The 24,512-nt window shown below is 36.6% G+C and overlaps 1 protein-coding gene across 1 annotated transcript in view; it reads right to left on the reverse strand.

The window, feature by feature from the left end:
- LOC145686015 (dnaJ homolog subfamily C member 17) overlaps positions 1-24,512 on the reverse strand; it is a 48,166-nt gene that overhangs the window by 8,706 nt on the left and 14,948 nt on the right. The window contains exons 2-6 of the mRNA XM_081758857.1: positions 20,929-21,057; positions 17,374-17,547; positions 4,765-4,980; positions 3,297-3,377; positions 242-445 (exon numbers count right to left, since the gene is read on the reverse strand). Coding sequence (XP_081614983.1) covers positions 242-445; positions 3,297-3,377; positions 4,765-4,980; positions 17,374-17,547; positions 20,929-21,057 — 804 coding nt within the window. The remainder of the gene's footprint in view (positions 1-241; positions 446-3,296; positions 3,378-4,764; positions 4,981-17,373; positions 17,548-20,928; positions 21,058-24,512) is intronic.

Here is a 24,512-nt window from a genome sequence, read left to right on the forward strand (position 1 = left end):
AAGCAGCGGCTCAAGAGACAATCCGAAGAACAGGACTACATAAATAAGAACATGAGGTCTGCGATATATATTGTAGAAAAGTAGCACAATACACGTAATAATATTTACTCTTTTACATAAAAAAAAAACAGTTCGAACAATTCACACCCATGTTTTACAATGAATCTTTCAGATACAAATTAAATTAATCTACTTTAACAGAATCTTACTTTTACGAGAGTTAGTGGTATTCAATACTTACAGATATATTTGGTGCTGAAGAGAAACTAGGAAACGTAGATGACATATTTCCTTTGGAGCTGTCCATCGAAGGAAATATATTACTAACTCTATCTGCAGTGGATAACTTTGGTCCTGGTACCTTTGACGTAGTATGCTTCTCTCCCAGCCTTTCAATAACCAGGGGATTGGTTGCTAAGCCCTTTTCAAGTTGATGTGCAAGATCCTGGAATGTGCAATCAAACAGTCATATCTTTTGAAAATTTTAATCTTTTACCTAGTAATACATCAAAATTTAAGATTTACTGATAAACTGCATCTATGAATACAAGCCCATTCCTCTAGGATAATATTTTGCAACTCCAAATCTCAGATAGAAATTACCACCAGATATTCTAATTACATCACAATTAAATTTGCAGCTACTATTTTTTTTTTTTTAAATCAAATTACACACACGAGCAAGTATATTCCAAGTAACATAGCATTATAGCAATATAAGTTACTGTTAAATATGCAAGAGTCGTTAATTTAATTCCTAGATTTTTCCCTTTATTTCCCAAAAAGTATTAATTGTAATTTGGAATTCTCATCGCAGATACATAGGTCAACATGATGATATCAAAGCGTTATGGCTCACCAGATCCCAGGCAGTGTTAAATAAGACGTGATTGCGTGCGGTGTGTTGTATGATTCATGTCGGATTGTGAAAGGGGTGATTGAAAGGACAAGTGAATTTGAGTTAAATTTTGTTTTAAACTTGGGAAAACGGTTACTGAGACGTATGAAATATTGCAAGCAGCATTTGGTGCTGTATCAATGAACAATGCAATGACCTTTACATATTTCTTAAGCTGGAAGAATGTCCGTGGAGGATGATCCTCATTCTGACTGTCCGTCTGTGAGTAAGAATGAGGAGAAAACTGCTCAGGTCAGGACTGATTGCCGTGGAAAAGCCATCGGCTCATGTCTAGGGCTCCTAGTAGTTCAGACTAAAAAACTGGGCATTCTACGAAAATTTACAGTAGTCAGTTTTCCACTTGCTTTTAGCTGAAATATCATAATTAATAGGTGAACACCCGCCAAAAGGACCGACAAGAGAGTGGATTATTTCTATTACTATAATATCAATGGCTAATAAAAATGGAGAAAAACCGGGACATGGGAGTTTTGAACACCAAGGACAGTCCCAAATCTTACACGACGATCCAAAGATGCGGTGTGTATCGTCGAAATTCATGCCGATGATTTTTACACAGAATTAGGACGTTCATGCCATCATCCACAGACAACTGTAGGAAACAGCCGTCAACGATCTGACGTTCCTAGCCAGTAACGTCATAGATAAATCATGGATTTACGGGTATGACCCCAAAACCACTTCAATGATAATATTGTCTCAATGGAAGTCATCCATTGCTTGGATTGAGTTTAGGTTCCCTTTCAACACTGAGGCTATATGAAATGTGAACCTACAGCTTAACGTGCAATACAAACAACACCAGCTCCCGCCAGGAAGTGAACCCATATATCGCACGCTGAAAGTGCTTACGCTACCCACATAACCAGGAGAGAGTCACTTGGATTCCCGAGATTCAAAAAGGGCAGAAAAATCAAAATCCAGGAGAAAGTTAGTTCGGGATCGTCAATTACGAATTTGCTCTGTGTGGCCAAACTGTCAATAAGGAGGCCTATGCAAGCTGTGTTAGAACGGTTACACGATTCCGTTCATCGTAAAAAGACGGACAAGTGGGTAACCAGATAGTGGTGTGCCCACCATGACAATGATTCGCTTTACACTTGAGGAATGTATCAGGCGTTTTGGCCAAAATCAACATCTCCGTCGTACACGACTATTTCATTTTCCCTAAAATGAAATTCATCTGAAAAAGGGAAAGATTTCATACCATCCAGGACATCCAGGAAAAGATTATGAAACTCCAGCGCATTCCAGGACCGCATCCAGCGATAGCGACAACGCTGAAACCGTATGTAGATACAGGACAAAAGTACTTTGAAGGAAACAAGTACGAATACATGGTAAGTCGTTCCTATGGCTTTTTACAGCATCAATCCGGGAATCAAATGAATACTTCTTGTATATGCAAAATAAACACCCAAAGGTTCGAAGGAAAGAAAGAAGATACGAAACGAGAAGATAGATATGGAGAAACAACAGTTTGTTCAATTTCTCTTCCTATTATAGCCTACATAAATTCATACACACAAAATTAACTATTGTATTCAGGAGAAAAAGGGTGAATTGTGAGTGCGGTAAGTTCTCAGAACGATAAGAACAAATAATTTGTAGGACAGTACAGTAGTGTTTAGCAACAAAACTTTTTTTATTGAACTAATTTTTTAACGAAGTTTTGAGCTGACTAAGGGTCCTACGCAAAGTCGTTCTACGGGATACTATGCAACTCTGATACAGATACACGTTCTTGAGTCTTTCTCTACTGATGCTTATTTTTTTGATAAATCGGGACATTGGAGACATGACTGTCACGGTCAAACACGAAATTATCTGACACGGTTTTTCTATTGATTATAGCAACAAGTAGACTACATTATTGCTGGAATATGTTGAGGGGAATTATTTTTAATTGGTTATTTGGCCATTTTAAATGCCTACCTGCCATCTGATGTGCAGTCACAAACCTAAATCTTCTAGTGATAAAGAATGATGCATACCTAATGACACATTGAATAGAAGACGATAAAAAAGTTAGCGTCTTTTATCCGTATCTTGCGTTTACATACAATGGCCCAAATAACTATTGTTTTTTATTTCTCTTACTCACAAAAGTCGACGTTTGTGCTTAAAAAAACAAATAAAGAGAATCTTGGAATTAAAAACTCACATTAGTTTAACATCGATTCCCCCCCCCCCCCCCCGAATATCCCCATTAGCTCACTGCAATGTGTGGGCGCTATGTTAATGCGCTACACCAACTAAATGTTGACAGTTAACAAATCAAAATCAATCTTACTTGCCACGAAATTCACAATTCCATAATCCCAAATTGAATACTGTATATACTTTCTTAGATAATCGAAGGAAATAGTCTACTTACAGCAGCTTCCTGAGACTTGAATTCAACAAGCGCACTGCCTTTCTTCTTTGATGAAATTATGAGAGCTGATATTTCCCCGTACTAGTGGAAGAGAAACGCAGATTAGTAACTGGAAAAGAATTAATTATATCTTAAACAAATGAACTATATACATGTTACTTACATTAAGTAACAAATATATTGGAAACATTCAAACACAAAGAAATATATACGCATACATGTACGATACTCTCGACCCTTCTGTAGATAAATTCTTTATATCTAAATAAATTATCTTTAGTTTAGTTTCGAAATGCTGGGACTAAACTCAAAGAACGAATTCTTATTAGTAAAACTGGAAATGATCCATATTTACTAAAGCTGTGCCCCCTCCTCTCTTAAAATGACCGATAGGAATACATGAAATTCCCAAATAAATCAATAATACAATAACTGTAAATATTAACGAGTATTTTAACCATTTCCGCTTAACCTGAATTTCACTGACATTTCAAATATCCTACTTAATTAACATTTTGAATGAGTATTTTATCCGTTCTCTTTTCTGTAGGAGCTCTGAGACCACTTTGCGTTAAGGGTTTGAAAAGTCTCTCTACAGTGAAATATGGCAAACAGATACATGGAAACACTCCACTACAGTAAACTGAAAATGGTTTTCCTTAGCTTGAAGGTCGTCAACATTAGTAATCCTTAGCTTGTGAATATTGTAACATCATCTGTATCGCTCGATAGATCTCTGACCGACCTTTGAGCACAACAGGCTATAATGTGGCATGCACCGTCTTTATAGTGCAGCATACGTCTCTGCTGAGTTGAAAGTTAAACTCTAGCCCGTTCATGCCTGTGTCGGACATTTGCATAACACACCATACAGATTAACAAGGGGAGAAATGTATGTTTCAATACTATTTCTCACAATACAAATACTTACATCCATTGGGGAGAAACTTTACGAACGCACTGTAATATTATATATAAACAACTGATTTAATAAAAATAATATAATACACAATAAAAACAATCTAAAAAATCTACCAATAATAATGAAACACACAAAACTCACTCACACATAACACATAAACTAGAAATCTCAGTACTGAATACAATTAGAATACTATTATATCTAAATGAAAGGCTGATTCATTATACTGAAATTGCAGACAATAGAATAAGAAATGCTCGATGCTAGACACAGTTGTTTCCAGAGAAGCAAACAAACGAGATCAGCTTTCGTACACTTGGTAGATACTTGGAAAGCTCGATTAAGAGTTTATAACTTCTGTCTTGGGCATTACAATTTTGGGTTAACAATTTAAAATTTGATTGCTTGATGTGCTGAGCTGAACAACTGCAATCTATCGATTTTGAAGTTTTATTGAAGGATCTTTACATCTCATCTAATATTTAAATGTCTTACACAAACTTTGAATATGTATATACTCCTGAATTCTACTTCTAAGAAACCAACCTTATTTAAAATTCTATGAAGCGTGTCATGATCGTAACCGCCATTTTCCTGGTCATCTTTGGCGACTTTCCACTTGACTCGGAGCCGCACATTGCTCTCCTGCTCTTCATTATTTACTTGCCCGGTTTCTCTTTCCCGTTGCACCTGTCGCAGAACATATTCCTGCTCTTCTTTCACTTGCTTTGAACCTTCTTTCCTCAGCCGTTCAATTTCTGCCTACAAATAAAAAATACCATACAAAATACTATTTTCATACACAACTGTTTAGTAGCAAGCATTTGATGTGCATCAGAGTTTCCAATCTTCTAGTCAGAATGTGCGACTACTTTTCCTCTCGAATCCTAATCTGATCTTTCCTAAGTCAAACTGGACTTTGCATTATGTAAAATCTTTTCAATACGAACAAACTATACGTACTAAAGAAAGTCAACCAGATGAAATTCAAATGGTTAAGAACGCAAGATTTTTCGAATACGATTCGGTATCGAGTTTAGAACCAAACCGAAACAGAATTTTTACAGGATTTTATATCAATGTGAATGAGTTTCCCACAATCAGCATTATTTTGATCTGTAGTACCAATGAACTTAATCAGAAAAATTAGAATATCCAACACATAACTTGTAGCACAGCACGCACATAAGACATGACACCAAAACCGTTCTAGCTTGCATGCCTAAAGCTTCAGTCACACTACGTGAGTACGGAATTTTTAAATAATACGTGAATATCCATTTCTCTTAAATTCAGCTGATGTTTCGTTTTGTTTTTTGGTTCTAAATGACACAAGTTATTATATAGAAATGTGGACTGTAATTATTTGAAATGATGTTACACATTTGCTCAATTTTACACAAAAATAATTCACTGCCGCCACAAGTCCGCAATTATGGCCTTGCACACACTGCCATCGAACACACTCACACACACTTCTTTCTTTTCAGTGTTACCAGGTCTTTGTTCTAACAAACTAAAACAAAAAGTTACTAAAATACATAAACTCCACATGCTCCCAGCGTTGAAGTCTTCACTTCAACATATATATTTACATATTATAGTTATAATTCATGATTCATTGAATTGCTCAAAAGGCAAGATCGAGATTTTTAGATTCTCCTTGTGCAGTACGTACAGTTACCACATGCACCAATCCATCTGTACCCATACGAACCATTGTGATTTTACCTAGTTCCCACTGTTGAGGTGGCAAATCATTATCCTTCAGCAGAACCATGCTACCAACCTTCAAATTTTTTTGTAACAACCATTTAGGCCTTTGCTGTAATCTTGACAAATATTCCAATCGTCCTCGTTTCCAGAATGTTTGAACAAGTTTCCACCTAGATATCAAGCTTATCCTACCTACTGTACAATCGTCACTCGGTACAGCTAATATTGCCTGCCCAACCAGAAAATGACCTGGTGTCAATACATGTAAATCATTAGGATCACTAGACAACGGAGTCAACGGCCTAGAGTTAAAACATGTCTCAATTTGAGTTAACACTGTACATAACTCCTCGAATGTTAACTTTATGCTACCAACAATACGTTTTAAGTGATATTTTACTGATTTTACACTGCTTCCCAGAGTCCACCAAAATGACTAGCTGCACGAGGATTGAAATGTCATTCAATATCTTGACCGCTAACAAATTCTGACAACCTTCCTTATGTTGTACATCTAACATAAATTTCAATAATCTTTTTAACTCTACATTGGCACCGACAAAATTGCTACCGCAGTCAGTACATACATGTAATGGTTTTCCTCTACGCGATAGAAATCTTCGTAAGGCAGCAAGAAATGTTTCAGTACTAGCATCACTTACAAACTCAAAATGTATGGCTTTAGTAGTCGAACAGATAAAGAGTGCAATATAACATTTGTAAGTTCGCTGGCCTCTAAGCTTGCTAGATTTAATTATACCATGGGTCCAGCATAATTAATTCCGCAATCAGTAAAAACCTTACTAGGAGTAAATCTAGCCAACGGCAAATTACCCATCAACTGTATAGTCGTGTTCTTTTCAAATCGATGACATTTTACACAACCTTTTATTATATGTCGTACAATATCTCTTCCTCATAGAATTTAAAATCCTTGACGTAAATTGGCTAATACCAGCTCTGCACCTCCATGCAATGTTTGTAAGTGTTCATACTATACTAACAACTCAATAAAATGATGTTTACTGGGAAGCACCATTGGAAATTTTTGATCTTTTGAAATCTGAGCATTACGTAGTCTACCTCCTACACGTAGAACTCCCTGCTCATCTAAGAAAGGATTCAAACTCAATAATCTACTTTCATTGCTGAGTTCTTTTTTATTCTCTAAATTCTTAATTTCTGTTTGAAAACTTGAGGCTTGCACTACTTTTACTAAGTCAATCAAGGCCTGACTTAATTTATTACTACTCAAAGTTCCCTTCAACTTACTTGACGATCTACAATTGTGAATAAACTTTAGACACCAAGCTACTGCTCTTAGAAACCTAGAAAATGATGAAAATCTTTCTATTATTTCTGTACATATTACTGAATGTATAACTACTACCTGTCTTTTCTGTTCATTGATAGCATCAGGATGAAACACCTGTGTCTTGCAGATTGGCAACACTGTTTGTTTTAGAAATTTGGAGCTATGCCACCAAAATTCATTATTTATTAAATGGTTTACTGCACGCCCTCTGGAAGCAACATTTGCATTGTTTAATTGAGAGCTGATGTAAGACCACTTATTTATAGGAAGAGATTTCTGAATTTCTGCTACTGGATTGGCTAAGAAAGTCTGCCACCTGCTAGGAGGGAATGACAGCCATGGCAATACTACTGTGGAGTCTGTAAAAACCAATACATCACCCACTCTTTTACTACATTAATCAATCTGGTTAACAATAATGCATCACAAAGTTCTAATCTAGGTAAAATAAATTTTCTTGCATGGCGCTACCTTTGTCTTACTATAAAATTGCATTCTACAGGACCATCTGAATACACAGAACGTAAATACACTAGTGCCGCATACGCTTTTTCACTTGCGTCAGAAAATCCGATCAATTGTAATTTTACTGCATTTGGCTGCATCAAGCAACGTTTGATTTTAATTGACTCAATTAATGGAAGCTCCGAACAATATTGTTCCCACATTAACCTTACGTTTTCTGGTAATTCATCATCCCAATCTAGCTTTAAGATCCATAATTCTTGCAAATGAATTTTAGCTCTTAAAGTAGTTGGAGACAACCATTCCAAAGGATCGTACAATTGAGCTGTATTTGACAACAACACTCGTTTCGTTAATATGTCCTTACATTTAGACTTAACTACAGAAAATGAAAAACAATCAAAATTGGGACACCATTAAATTCCCAGCACCTTTACTGCATTTTCAAATGTCAAGGAAATCTTTCTTTTATCGCTTTCTTTTGACATTGAATCAAGTACTTCCTTACTACCAGAAGCCCATTTGCTTAACTCGAAGCCACTTTCTTTTAACAATTCAATTAATTGTTCCTTTAACTCTATAGCCTGTGCAGCATTGTCAGTTCCAGACAGAACATTATCCACAAAGAAATCTTGTAATACTACATTTGAAGCAAGCGGATATCTATAACCTTCATCTTTCGCCAATTACTGTAAACATTTTGTAGCTAGATATGGCGCACATGCTGTACCATATGTTACAGTTAACAATCGATACTCTTGTATTTTTTCGTTGGTAGAACTACGCCAGATAATACGTTGGAAATCAATGTCATTATCGTCAACACGAATTTGTCTATACATTTTTACAATATATGCACTTAATGCTACTTGGTGACCGCGAAATCTAATGAGTAATGCAATTATATCTCCTTGTAACTTCGGACCTACTAACAATGTATCATTTAATGATATGCCTGTACTGCTCTTAGCGCTAGCATCAAAAACAACTCTGATTTTATAATCCTTAAACACAGCATGATGCGGCAGATAACAAAATTTAGTAGAATCTGGCTACCACAATTATTTACAAGTTCCAAATGACCTAATTCTAAATATCCATGATAAATTCCGTATATTTCTGTTGCAACATATAATTTTTTACGAACCTTTTTTTTTCATTCGACAACAAACGATTAACAGCTATTTCCTTTGAAGTGCCTAACTGATCCTTATTTTCTCCAAATGGCAGATTCACTGCGTATCTACCTTCTGAATTTCGACAGTGTTCTCAAATTGCAACTCGCATGCTTTCTCATCTTCCATTAAATGATAACGAGAAGGAACATTTTCAATTTAGCAAAATCTCTTCAAACAATGATCTAGATTGTTAGATACAACATTACACCTTACTTTCTTGTCATAATTGCATTCTGCGCTTAACCTTCCATACACAACATACCCTAACCTTGTTTCAATTGCGATAGGCTGACCTTCTTTCCCTACTTTTTTGTCACCTCCAATTAACAAAAAAAATATATCAGCACCCAACAAAATATCAACTTGTTTACTTACATGGAAATTAGGATCAACTAAAAACAAACCTTTTATGTGCGACCATTGGTTCACGTTTGTCAATGAAAATCTTAGGCAACTCCCCATTGATCTTTCGGGTTACAATAGCACTACCACTAAACACATCAGCTGATTCATTTGCTCGAGACTGAATCTCAAGATTAACAACCGAATGGGCTCATGAGACATGTGTGTTAGTTATGCCAGAAATATCAACATTGCACTTTTCTTTTCGTAAGCATAATTGCTGACAACAATTTTCAGTTATGTAAGTTACATTCACTGGCTGAATCTATTAAAGCACGATATGTTTGAAAGCCACCGTTTTTATTTTTTTTACTTTTACTAACACAGTTGAAAGAAGCACCTGCGTGGTATGATTTTTATGCATGTAATGGGATCTCACTTCATTTGTGTTTTGTCCCTGCACTGCTTCCTTCTTCTCGAAGTGCAATAACTCATTCTGTTTATTATGACACACTATACACTTTGACCTGCTACCACATTCTCCTATCTTATGCTGATCACTAAAACAAACAAAACACAGACTTTTTTCCTTAACAAAACTATGGCGCTCTGTTGGTTCTAACTTTACAAATTTATCACACACTGCCAACGCATATTTATCACCACAGAAAAAAAAAAAAACACTTAAACACAGATTCAGTATGAAACGAACTAGTGGATTTCTTGTGATAAAACTGCTGTCTTCCTGTTGTATTCTCTTTTACTTTGGGAGAGGGGTTAGACGAAGTTGCTTCTTGTGCTAATAATGCTCTGGATCTTTTCTTGAGATGATTTGAGAGTTCAGTGAAGCTTGCCATCTCCTGTCCTTCCAGTGACAGTTCCCACGATTCTCTTGTCTTGGAATTCAGCCTGTCCACCACAATATAGACTAATATTGCATCCCAAGCTTCAACTTGAATTTTTAAAACATTTAAAGTACGCGCACATTCATTTGTTGTATCGAGTAACTTCCGTAACTGCACACTAGATTCTGTGTTCACTCTTTCTTGACTCAGCAGTCGTCCGACTACGTTATTCACAGGCATATGTTTATCATAACGTTGGATTAAAACGTCCCAAGCATTGGTATCATTATCATCTGAAATGCTAATTGCTTGAATTAGCATGCTAGCCTCACCACCTACGGATGATTTTAAATACTGCCGTTTTTGCGCGTTACTTAAATTAGTGTTTCTGTGTAGTGCTGCTATGAATAAATCTCTGAATGTTGTCCATTCTCTTAATACACCATTGAATTTGGACAAGTCCAACTTGGGTAACCGCACTTCAGAATAGGGGAGTGAACTACTTGAATTGTTCTGAGAATGCTGTTGCGAACTAGCCTTTCATTCTAGTAATTTTTCAGTTATTTTATCTAAAATGTCCTCCATTTCACCGATCTTATTCTCTAAAGCTTCAAGTTGTTGTTCTTTAGCTATGACTGCAAATTCTATGAATAATTCTTTACATTCAGTAGTAAGTTCTTTAGCAGAGTTGGCAAAAACCATGGTTTTTATTGAAAAAAACAAAAAACCCGGTTTTTTGGTTTAAACCTTTTTGTTTTTTGTTTAAACCATTTTTTTAAATAATCTGCTCTATGTATTGATATTACATATGGACAGAAATAAATTTGTTTCACCTTGCTGTTATTATGCAACAATAGAGTTATGGTGGAAGGGGTCATATAAGCTTAAAGCGGAATCTAAACGGCTTCCCGGCTTACATCCGAGAGAAATTGTTCTCCATTTGTACTCGAAACTGGGACTAATTGGCCACAAATGCAATGAGTCTGCCGACTAACTCACGAAGGACTCCTGATAAAAATGTGTTGTACTGATCTTTACATACTTGTTAATATAACTGTCAAGAGTCATTTCAGGACAAAAAGATAAATAGTTGCACAAGTGAAACCATCATACAGAATTAATATAAATCGGGAAACTCCCGCCTTAGCTATTAGGAAAATCCTGTTATTACTTTAAATGCAAAGCAAATCCCGTTATTGCTTTGCATGTAAAATTTTAAGGTCAACGTATCATAATCAGTACGCTAAAAGTGGGGTATTAAATCCCAAATTTAGTATGTAGATATCATTCACTACAATTAAAACTAACTCCAATCCAAGCTAATGTTGGAAGCTACGTAGGCAGTCGATAAATTTTGCCAATGTTTATCAATATATTTAAGCAACCTTGGCTTTTTTGTAAAACAACAGACATTCAGGCAAGCAGAAATACACAATTTGGCTTCGTTTCGTATGTTTGCGCTTAACATCTTTATGTAATACTGAGGTTATCAAGAAGACTTTCGCTTTAAAGTGACATCCAAACCGCAACTTGGTTTACACATGAAAGACGGGTTGTGGTTCGACCGAGAATTGAACATGGGAACTTTGATTAAAAGGTGAAAAAGAGATAAAACTAATGCAGATGGTTTGATATGTGGAAACGTCACCATGAAGTTCACACGATTTAAAGCATTTTTTATTCTTTTTTTCTTTTTGATTTAAACCAGCCAACCCTGTTCTTTAGCTTTGTCAATATGGCACTGAATCGCTGTAATTCCTTGTTTTATTACTGTTTTCGTTGCACATAACCACCACGTTGACACCTAATTTGACACAAACACCAACGTATTTATGACGTGCACCGCTACAAAAGTCGAACTACTCCAGAGTCACTAAAACAATCGCGATTATTAGAAATAATCACACTCCCACCATTCCGCAAACAAAGACGGGCGAGTTCATTTTTCACCACACCACATCAACACACGATCCGGCCCGATATGGACCATGTTTCGGTTTGGTTTTTAGTTCTAAATGACAAAAGACATTATATAGAAATGTGGATTGTATTGAAATGATGTTACACATTTGCTTCAATTTTACACAAAAATACAATTCATACACAAAAATACACAAAAATAATTCAGTGCCGCCACAAGTTCACAATTATGGCTTTGCATACACCGCCATCGAACACACTCACACACTTCCTTCTTTTCAGTGTTACCAGCTCTTTGTTCTAATATAACAAACTAAAACAAAAAGTTGCTAAAATACATAAAACCCAACACCTAACTTCATCACTTTATTCTATCTTTATCATCCTATGTATTGGAGTCTCGAGTAGCGGGATCTATTATTTTTGTAGGCTTGTCTTGAATAAAATCTCAAGTAGTCAAGTGATGATTCGGATTTCATGTTATGCAACAGTTGCCGTCTCATACAAGGAGGTATCAAAAAGTTCATGCCATCACCCAAAAGGAGACCAATTACGAACTCGTCGGACATGCGTATTATACTTTGTTTCTTCTAAGGTAAGCACTCAAGATATTCACACTTTTTTTTAAGATAGATACAAGGTAAATCACTCAAGGAGCAATGATTGACAAACTTGAGACACAGCAAGTACTCAAGCTCCTGCATCTCCAGGCAAAATCTGCAAAACAAATTCATAAGGAGCTGAAAGCAGATTATGAGAAGGAATACCCATCCTATGAGATGGTATCCAAGTGAAAACAGTAACTTCAAACTGGAGACATGAACACTTCTGATTCTTAAGATCTGAGAGACGGTTTTGCACAGATGCGATCATCATAACGGAGAAAGTGGAAAACATTATATTGGAAGACAGTAGATAACCACTGAAAGTGTTATGTAAGAAATACGTGTTAATTATGAATTCGTCTGAAATATAATTCATATTCAGTTACACCTTTTGAAGGCATCAGCACGTTGATGCAACAGCTGCTTACCAATTTCCATTGACAGTGTTAGAGGGAGCATCAACGGAAATCTTGGGCGTAATGAAGAGGATTTTTCGACCGGCTAGTCACAAAGACAGAAGCTGCGTATGTCTTTATGACTCAGCTTCAAGGACATAATCGAGGGACATTAAACTGAAAGATTTCGTTTCATTTCGTTTTCCTTATGACCCAGAAACGTAAGAAATGAGCAAGCTGTGGAAATGTCGCTCCTCCCTGACTTCTAAAACAAGCAAAGTGTAAATATCTCCGTCAAAGTAATGCTATCCGTGGTATGAGACTGTAAGGGGATCATCATGATAGACTACCTGCCAGAGGATCGAATTATCACTTGTCAATATTATTTTCCTCTCCTAACTCGGTTACAAGAGGAAGTGAAAAACAAGCGACGAGGGATGCTCAGCAAAGGCTATTAACAGACAATGCATCAGTTCTCATTCAGCCAATGCATATATAAAGAAGGTAGTGGTTAGGATACGAAATCTTATCTCACCATCTATTTTCACAGAACCTAGCAGCGAGGTTTGGATGCCATTTTGACACGACGTCATTTCTGAAGTAGATATGTGGTTTCAAGCCCAAGTACACATTTCTACAAAAACGGCTTACACATGGTGAAGTGTGTTGGTAAAAATGTGTCACGAAGCACAGCAACTACATAGAGAACTAGAGATGTGATCATGATCAAGGTATCCACAGTTATTTTCTTTCAGATGATTGCATGAACTTATTACCTCCTCGTATAGGCCATTACGCGTAAGCAGACATAATATAAAACTAAAAGTAGATTAAGCGCTTTCGCTGATGCTTCATTAAGAAACTTAAGGGATCAACCACAGTGATCATCATTATTCAGATTCCTGATCTTTTTTCGCTCTACATAAACTTTTTAAACACATCCATATCAGGCATCTACAGAAAGGCAATCATTCCTAACCAAAATCCAATATTTCCTTCCAATCATGAATCACTTGAGGCATATCTCAAACCACCATTTTGCATCTTACTCCAATAACAATAATAATTATAAAAAATTCTTTCCTTCATTCAAAATCCACAAGCTCAGTAACACTGAAACACTTACTATTTCCAGTTTTGATAGCCCAACTAAACACATCTTTCTTCCATTACAGCCTTACCGAGGTTCTGTCTTATCTTAAAATCAGTAATCGTCATCATTCCTTCTACCCTAGTACCAAATAGAAAAAGATGAGACACATTTATGTGACCAAATTTTAATACGAAAAACTGTCATGACGTCATTTGATAAGGACGTATCTGATGGCCTCAATAACGCTACCTTCTCTCTGATAATGACCCTGTCCAGCAACTTCCATTGTAATACACTTTAGAGAACTTAACAAGTTTTGCATCTCTCTCTTATAAGCTGTAAAACATGATACAGAAAAAAAAGACAAAAAAACATTAATACATAGCAAAAACCATTTATGTATATTTGTGATACTACCTCTTTTGTAATAATTTCATGATACATACACTTGTATAAAATATGATTTATGAGGTCTAATAATCCAAGTGATACATTCCGTAGATACTGAGATATGAATTTTTGTATTAAGCTCTACGAAATATTAGATGGCCTCGAGGACGACCGGGGATGCCTGAAATTCTGAAACTCTGGTCTTGTATTTCTCACAAACTACCGGGATTTCAGAAGAAAAAATTTACAGCTATTCATACCGTAATAGTGTTAACAAGTACACGAAGTTTCATTGAAATCTGAATCGGTGGGTGACATTTCGGATTTTTTCTGGGTGATTTGACGTGGAATGAGCCTACTTGTAACACTTAAATTATGTTTCTGATAAAACAATTCAACTGGTTATCCATTATTTTTGCACTAATTTGTAAGAAAGAACAGTTGGTGTAGACGTTTGTCACGACGTACTCTTCCCGAAATTGGTTCACTTACCACGATACATATGCCACAGATTATCGTCTGTGCAACAGTACTGGGAGCCTGAACCTACAAATTGAACTTCAAAATGCACGATTGGTCAATTCTGTGAGGACTAACAGGTTGAATTTGCTCATATACACATGACTGTCATCCATACATCCCTAGTCTAAATAAAACTAATATTTCTTTCATCTATGACCTCAATGCCCTTCAAAAACTCCTGTATAAATGACCGGAACTTCAAAAGCCCAGTGCATAATTCCTAATTCATCTAGCTTAGTTTATCCTAAGCATGAATTTTACATTCGAAAATAACTATTACTTACACATACAAATCACGAGAGCTCTCATGGCCTAATAAGCTAACGTATTTATGGGAAGCTTAGATTTGATTTGAATCAAATCACACAAACTCCCGCCGGAAGTCAAACCCGAGTCTCCAGCGCCAAAGACGCGTACTCTATCCACAGCCACTAGGGAGCTCATGGAAAGCTCGGAACAATAAATTCTTCATTCTACACCAGTCGAACCTTTCAATTAGTTTCGAATCACAAATTGCATTTTCTTGATACGGAACTACAGCCAACCAGTGCTCGAATTATTGTCCCTAAACAGAAATTTCCCAAGCTAATTCACCTGGTCCTTCTCTACCCCAAACTTTCACTTTTACTAGTTACGGTTATCAGTCTTAAAACAGGACATATCGTGACTGATGCACGCACCAAACTTACCAACTGTATACAATATTGTATATCCATCCCAACATATCTCATCCTTGCTATATCTAAACGCTTTAGTTACAGTCTTGGACAATCAGGAAAGCCATATCTAATCTACCAAAGTGTCTCTCAGAGACTACATTAAGAACCTCTCGTCAACGCTTTCTAACGTAGGGTATCGCCAACCTTCTATCATTTTGGTTTCCACTCCCTACAGAAACTTATGAATTTTGCTTATGCCATGCTCACCGAAATTTTACTGGCTTTCCCAATACTCCCATTGTTTATCAAAGGATCCCTACATTCATACCCCTTGAAATACCGCGCACATCTACCTAAGATGTGTTAGAAACCTACATACAAAATTTGTTCTATATTAACTCCTGCCTCAGACTGACTTTCTTACCATAAAAGTAATACAAATAAACATTATTCTGGTAATTCCAATTTTTCCAATCTCATTTACTTTCCCCAATGCGCATATTGTGCAATCATATGTCGGTTTAACTCTTTATCAGAATCCTCCGACTTCTCGCCTACCTGTCAAAGAGCACCAGCCCTTCACAACAGCACATGCGATGAATCGTCCGCAAAGTATTCTCGAAATCCTTCGAGATTCTTTCACGTTCCTCAGAAAGAGACAATGGCACATTGCCATCCTATCTATCAACCACATCCCACCACAAACGCACTCCCACTCCTTCATATATTTTCGATTCACTGTTTTTCTCATATTTATCTCATAGGAACGGGATACAACTGTTATGTCATTTTTCGGGAAGGGATGTTTAAAAGTAGAAAAGTTCTGAGTGTTCACTATTAAAAACGCGCATAATACTTTCTAACAACACACTTACTTTATTCATCTTCGCACTACTACACGAAAACACGGCAGGGGGAGGGGGGGGAGTAGCACAAACGACACTAAGAAAATGCAATCTAAACTGCGGGATGGGCACGCCGTTGAGTTTCCATTCCTTCAGCAGAAGTAAGAGAGAGAGCAAGATCAAGGGACACAAGTGAAAATATGAAATCAACCTCTACAGACACAGCGAATTTTGGCAACAGGCAAGCTTCAAACCTTTTCGTTCGGAAGGGGCCGGTGGAATAGTGTGATGGGGGCCAACGATTCTTGGCCCATGCCACCTACATTCAAGCTGTGTTTTCACCTTGTTCGCCACACACTAGTCAATGCAATACGGTACTAAGTCCACACTGAATCAGGTTAGGCCCTTTCTGCCTTTATTTTGTACTGACTGCATGAATAGCGTGCCCATAAGCGTAAGTAGTACATGGAAAAACTGATTTGAAGGAGTCAGAACTACTGTTTTTGGTTCACAGGGAAATTATAGCAACAATACTAGCAGGATAACTTAAGATATACATTTTTCTACGTTAATACAAAAACGATGGGAGGGCCGGGCCCATTGGGCTCCTTATGACGGGCCGCCTCTGATATTATATATATATATATATATATATATATATACGCCAGTGTTTTAAAATTCCTAATTCCTATCTGGAACGTGAGCCCACTTACGGAAATAACCCACAAAACCATCTAAGGCAAAAATAGTTCTTTAAATCGAAATATTTACACTCAGTTGTTTTAGTTTTGTCCCAAACTTCATACTTTGTACAACATATCACTGTTACGACACTGCCTTTTCTACATTACAACACACTGCTTACCTGTAGTTTCTCCTCATCACTTTTTTGGTCGTAACTCCTGTAGCCTTTCGCGGCTTCTTGAGCTGCTTTCTCTCTCGCCTCTAAGTCTTCCTTCAACTTCTTTCTACGGTCATCAAGCTCCCGATGTCTAGCTTTTGCTGCTTTCTTAGCTTTCAAAACATTATCGTATGCTTTCTGTAAAGGTGATCAGTGAAATATATATATGCGTGTTTAAAAACTATCAATTAATGACCACAAATTTACAATTTCAAGGAATGCATTACCATACTACATGATAAAAATGAAAGATCATGGTGAACTACTAAAATGATCAATAATAATAATAATTTATCATTTACTGCATTATAGGAGCAAGAAAACTTGTTTGTCATATATAATTTTTAAGTAAATAGTATATAGCTTAAATATATCAATGGAATAATCGGAACGCTAGCTCAAGAATGTTCAACTTAACTTACAAATGGTGATGTTATCATTGTAAATGTTTCATCAATACTAGTATTAACGCCGGAAGTCGTCCATTGAAACTGTATGGTAATTTATAAAATATCGATGCTTCCTACATAAATCTCTGAATATTATTAGTTAATACTTCATTTAATATATTTTATATGCAAAATTATCAGGAGCGGAACGACGACGAAATAACATAAAAATGTGTTAGCTGAATGGCAAACAATACGTTAAGAATTTTTAATTGACGATTATTGCAGTTACAATGAAGAGGCTTACTTGACGCATACATTTTATCAGCAATTCCGATGACAGTTTCGTTGATACACTGGTAATTTTTTCAAATCAGTGAATTTTCGTTCCTGTAGTTTTTACGTGCCTAGCTTGCTCCTTTTGGCTCCTATGAGAGTTCATCAACTGAAACCAATCCGTTGACCATAACTAGAATATGGAGATAAGAAAGAAATGTGTAGTTATCGTGGTATATCATGGAATATGTCCGTGTTCATGTACGTAGAAAAAATGCTTCCATGATTTCTGTCGTTGCAGGAACAACCGTTGAAAGATAGCGTTCCGCATTCACAACTGTACAAACAAGGTCAACAAGCTGTCATACAATTCCTTACTGCTGAAAGATATCAACCAGCTGAAGTGTTTCATGGTATGAAGAACATGTATGGCGATGCATGCATAGCGAAAACAACAGTCTCGATTGGTTAAGAATGTTTTGGGGAAGAATGTGCAGAAACAAGTTGCAATTCACGTACTGGTCAAGCCCATATTGTTGGCACTGAGAATTGTGTAAAGGTCTCTTGAGATATTCGTGCGAATAGACGCCTGAGTATTCAATCTACAGCGGAGCAATTCAACATGAATTATTTATTTATTTATTTATTGAACAAATTCCCAGATACAGCATAACTTTGCCATTTTACACAGGGACATACTAACAAAAGAAAGAAAAAAAACAAGATAACAATAACAACAACATAGAAAAAAGAGTGTAAGAGTAAAACTATTCCGTCAAAGCTCGCTTAATTGCTCTTTCAAACACTGGGTAGCTCAAAAATATGTCCACATCAGTTGTTACTTGATTATAACAGTTTGGTATTCTATAAAAAAGAGACCTCTGTATAACAGCCAACCTAGGACGGGCAAGATGGAATAGGCTGGTATTCCGGGTGATGCGGGAAGGGACACGTAAGGATAGTTCCTGAAGTAATATTTCCGATCTTAAGTTTCCATTAACTATTTTATGTAGATATTTCAGGTCAGAGATAGTTCTGCGTACTTCAGGAGTCTGAATATTAAGATGTCGCAAGAGTTCCTTCTTAGATAATATTCGAAGTGCAGGAACACGAAAACGGACTATAGCGATGAAGAAATTGAGAACAGAATCAAGTCTGGAGAGATGTGTAGGTGCTGCCATGGCCCATATGGGAGAGCAGTATTCGATCTTGGGCGCTATTAATGTCTTATAAAAAGTTGCTAGTGAAGAAACAGTGCGTAGTTCGGTGAATCGATAAAGAAGTCCCAACATGCGCATTGAATTCTTTAGTATTGAGGAGATGTGGTCAGAGAATGTGAGTTTTGAATCAAAGATGACACCAAGATCATTATGACTAGCAGAATGTGTGATAGGGGAATCGTTGATATGGTATGTGGAGGGAACAGGAGACTTTTTCAAATAGTAATGCTGTCACATTTCTTACTGTTGAGTTTCAAGTGCCACATTTCACACCAGCCTGTAAGGTAATTTATGTCTTCCTGTAGAGCAGTTGTGTCATGGAGACACGATATTTCTCTGTATAACTTACAATCGTCAGCAAAAAGCAGAAGGCCACTAGGTTGAGCTGATAAGTGCGTGTAGAGATCATCCATATACAGGACAAACAGCAGAGGCCCAAGTACACTCCCCTGAGGCACCCCTGAGATCACGGGTTGGGGGTTAGAAGTCGCCCCTGAAAGAACAACTCTCTGTTTACGGTCCTTCAAGTAGCTTGTGATTAGAGAGAGAAATTTGCCATGATACTCAAATTGCTGGCTTGTGATTAGAGAGAGAAATTTGCCATGATACTCAAATTTGCCAATTTATGATACTACACAGAAGGATGTGAAACATCTCAAGCATCACAAAGTGCGCGAGCAGTGCAGGGACAGTATTTGTAGTTTGGTCACACAATGGGACAAATGTTTCAACGCTTATGGTGACTTCTTCTGAAGCACAAATGCATGTCTTCACATTGTGTAGGGTACTTACATACCATCACTACTTTTGCAGGTATTGTCTACAAATGGGGTGACTATAAGGGATTCACTGAGTTTTAAAGTAAAGTAAAGTATGTAAAGTATTTGTGTGATGAGGAACGAAAGAACACATTTGAAAGTTTAATTTCTCATATTCATAATTCTGATTCCTAACGACAGATGGCAGCAGAAGCCTAGTTTCCAAAATGGCATTTTTGCAGCAGAACGCATTCTGTGTTTTGTAATATGAGAAGTGTTTTTCTATTACTACCGTACGGCGTGCATTCTGTGGACAATTCCCAACTACACCGCCAGGTCACCAATGCATTTTGAGATGGTAGTAACAGTTTAAGGATACTGGCTGCTTATGTCCAACCCGTTAATCTGTTAAGCTTGAATGAAGAATTCTCACGTCATTGAATTGGATAATGTGATGAAAATGACTCAGTGCATTTTCCATGACCTCCTAAATCTCCCGATCTGACAGATCGTGATTCTTTCGTTCAGGGGCATGTGGAAGACACAGTATACGTGCCTCCACTACCAGCAATTTGGGTGAGCTCCAGGATCCTATTATGGCTACATTTACGACCATTAATAGGAATATGGTCGAACTTGTGTGGGTCGAACTAGACTACAGTATAGATGTGTCGTATAGAAAAAAAATCGAACATCTGTAAAGATCTATATGATACCTGGATAATTTCTGTACATTTTCATGTATCGACCATCGCTGTATGTGTTACACATTTTCTTTTTAATACAGCCCTTTTAACCCGATGAATCATTTATAATTACTCTCTATACAATTTTGAAATAGACATAAACCAAAATAAAGTAGAATGTAATACCTACCCTTGCAGCTTCATCTGTTAAGATTTCAAGAGCTTTTGACAGTTGATGAAAAAGTTCCACAGCCTTTGGGTTATCTGGATTTTTGTCTGGATGGCATTTTAGTGCTTTCTTCCTGTACGCACTTTTAATCTGCAAATGAAAGTTAAATCTGGTATTACATAAGCGCTTACTACATATAAAATATTAACTATATCTACAACTAAAGCCAAGACTGTGGGAGAAAAAAAAAGTAAGCAATCTGCACGGATTTTATAAAATCTACAAAATTATATCTTCCTTGATTTGGATTGAAAGTCACGTCTAATATTTCAAATTTCACTTGTTTGAAAGAGAATTCACCTTAGCTTTAGATTAGTCATTTCCAATTGGCCGACGCATGACGTAGGAGCGCGGTTTTATAACGTCAGAGAAACCACCATAATGATGCAAGACAACAAGTGTACGAAGTCATGGATCCACAAGTAGTATGTCTTAAAGACAATGAAATATCGCTACCTGCCAGCTCCTTCCCGTGCCGTCACAGAATACGCAGCTGGAAATGACTGATGTAGATAATAAAATGTACTTTAAAAACTTCTGAAATGAAGATTCCAGGCAAGAAAAAGAAATAATATACACAGGAAAATTTTTGTCCACGAGCTTTCACGCAGAGAATGGCCTGAAACAGGGAGATGCGTTGTCGTCATTATTATTCAACTTTGCTGTGGAAAATAAAAGATAACAACCAGGGCCTAGAGTTGAATGGTGTTTACCAGGTTATAGCGTATACTGATGTAAATTTAATAGAGAATGATAGGAGAACAATAAAAATGAAACGCAGAGGTCTTATTAAATGCTTGCAGGGACATGGGTTTAGAAGTAAATGCAAGGAAAATTAAATGCATGGAAGTCCGTCGGGATCGTAGTACGGCAAATTATGGATGCGTTAAAATATCGAATAATACTTTTGATAAAGTGGATACTTTCTAAAATATCTAAGATCAATATTAACAGACGAAAAGCATATTCACAAAGAAATTAAATGTCGACTAAAAGCAGGGAATTCGTGTTATTATTCAGTTCAAAACCTCTTGTCGTCCCGAATTCTGTCGAGGAATTTGAAACAAAATAATAATCATGCCTGTTGTTCTATATGGTTGCAAAACATGGTCGCTTACTCTGAAGGAAGAACGTAGACTGAAAGTATTTGAGAACTGATCCTGAGATGAATATTCGGACCCAAGAGGAACAGGAATGGAGGAAACCTCATAATGAGGAACTACATAGTTTATATGGGTCATCAAATCTAAGAGGCTCAAGTGGGCAGGTCGTTTAGCCAGGATGGAAGAAAGTAGGAACTCTTTCAAAGTCTTAACTGAAAGACCAATTGGAAAAGACCATTAGGTAGACTTAGTCGCAGATAGGAGGACAATATTAAGATGGATCTCGCAGAAATAGGAGTGCAAAGTAGAAACTGGATCCACTTGTCTAAGGATAGAAGTCGATGGAGAGCTTTTGTGAACACGGCATTGAACCTCCGAGTTCCATAGGCCACAGAGTTAGTTACATTTTCTTTGAGGCTTCTCAATCATTCACTCTGCACGAAGTTAAAACTAGTAAAGTATAAAATGCTGAATATAACTTCCCCCTCCGATTTTTTGAGAGTACTTTTGATTCGTTTTAACGTCCCTTTCAGCAGTGAGGCCATATGAGACGTAGATCTACATCTTAACATGGGATCCAAACCACATGAGCTCCCACCGCGAACTAAATCCGAGTCTCCCGCACCAAAGACGCGTATGATAACCGCTTAGTCACAAGGGAGCTCGTAAGTTGTTTTAGACCCGGTTTTAATTTTTTTTTTTTTTTTTTTTTTTTTGAATTTTATTTTTTAAAGAATATTTTTCGTACTAATATTCGAATTTCTTTTTCCGTTTTCATAATGTGCAGAATATTCCACTATATCCAATTTCTCCATCTACTTATTGTCACAATGAATTTTTGTTAGAGCATACGATCTAGTTACAGCAGTTATACCATCAAGAAACTACTTTGAACTCCATCGTGGTTATATGGTCGGCTTACGCACCTTCCGAGCAGATTGTCATATTCTCGTGCGGAGCTCTCGTGTATGGTTGCCACGTTAAACTCCGAACCAACCACCGAACCTAGCAAAGTTTCAACAGATAAAAGTGATTACATAATTCGAAACCAAAGTTTCCGATAATAAGTATATATATTTATTTCTTTACATTTAATTCACTTTTATACACCTAATATGCTTCGTTTCCTAGTCGAAATATTCTCTTTTTGGGATTACGATTATGCTACTAATAAAAAGTGCCCAGAGTGCCCAGACGTGAATAAATTTCTAAGTGCGATTTTTTTTTTATTTCTGCTAAGACGGACAGATTGATTCTGGAGCAAACGAAACTACGTGTTATGGTAAACAGAGAACGAAATGAAATTTTAGAAGTTTTATTTCCCGTAGGTTATGCTCTTCAATCTGAAGGTGACTGATAATCAATGAACGTGAAAAATTCGAAAATAATAGGTACAATAAAAATGTGGAAAGAAAAACATGAATGCGACGTTGTCCACCAAATTCACTGATCTCGGATCGAAACAGGGACACCTCGCACGCGAGGTGAGGACTCTTACCACTGAGCTACCATGACTCCCACGAAAAATAGAACATAGGGGCATTGGGGGACCATAAACAAAAGCCATGAAGTTGGAACAGACTTCATAATTTCTAAATTAATAATAATAATAATTACAGCAGTAAAGGATATGTCTATAGATGAAACAAATTACGCGGTAGGACAAGATATCCGTCTATTCCTAACACCTGGTTGCAGCCCTGATAAAACCTATTAATAGTTCAAACATATTGTAGAAAACAAACCATTATTGACTGATGAACGTTTGAATGTAAAAAATCTACAGAAATTTCATCGAAAAATATCTTTAAGTACATGACAAAATTTGACGACAAAAATACAGTACTATTTCATTATTTACTTAGCTAAAAGAAACTGAGAAAGCATTCTAAATCTGGCTGACGGAAATGAAATTCATGAGGCGGTAGCAGAAATGATTCGATTTGGTTTTCAAATCACATTTCCAAAAATTAGGGTAGGGTTCAAAAACGTTAACAAAAAGAAGTGCGCGCGTTAAATGTTTATTTTCATAGTACAAATAAAACAGTATAAGAATAAACAAAGTGCAATTGTAACTTAATAGAATTAATTAAAGATAATTATTATGGATCAAAAATTCAACAGAGTGCTAACGCTATATTAAAGCTATACGGAAAATAGTTAAAAATGAACGAAATAAGTCAAAAAAATCTGAACAAATTATTATTACGCATAAAGATAAGGCTTAACTAGCAGGCTTAATATTGGATTAAGAAGAAGTTGGTCAGGTCTATATGGAGTATTGGACTGTATGGTTGAAGAGAGCTTCGAATGTGGTGTTAGAGAAAGATGGAGAAGATAAAATGGACACAGAGATAGAAGTAAAAAATGAAGATGTTTGAAAATGGATATGAGAGAAAAGGAAACTTTTAACAGCATTCTTCGCAGGAAGGCCAATAGGAT

The sequence above is a fragment of the Thermobia domestica genome, chromosome 5 (assembly GCF_964235325.1).
Source record: "Thermobia domestica chromosome 5, izTheDome1.hap1.1, whole genome shotgun sequence".
Classification (NCBI taxonomy): Eukaryota; Metazoa; Arthropoda; class Insecta; order Zygentoma; family Lepismatidae; genus Thermobia; species Thermobia domestica.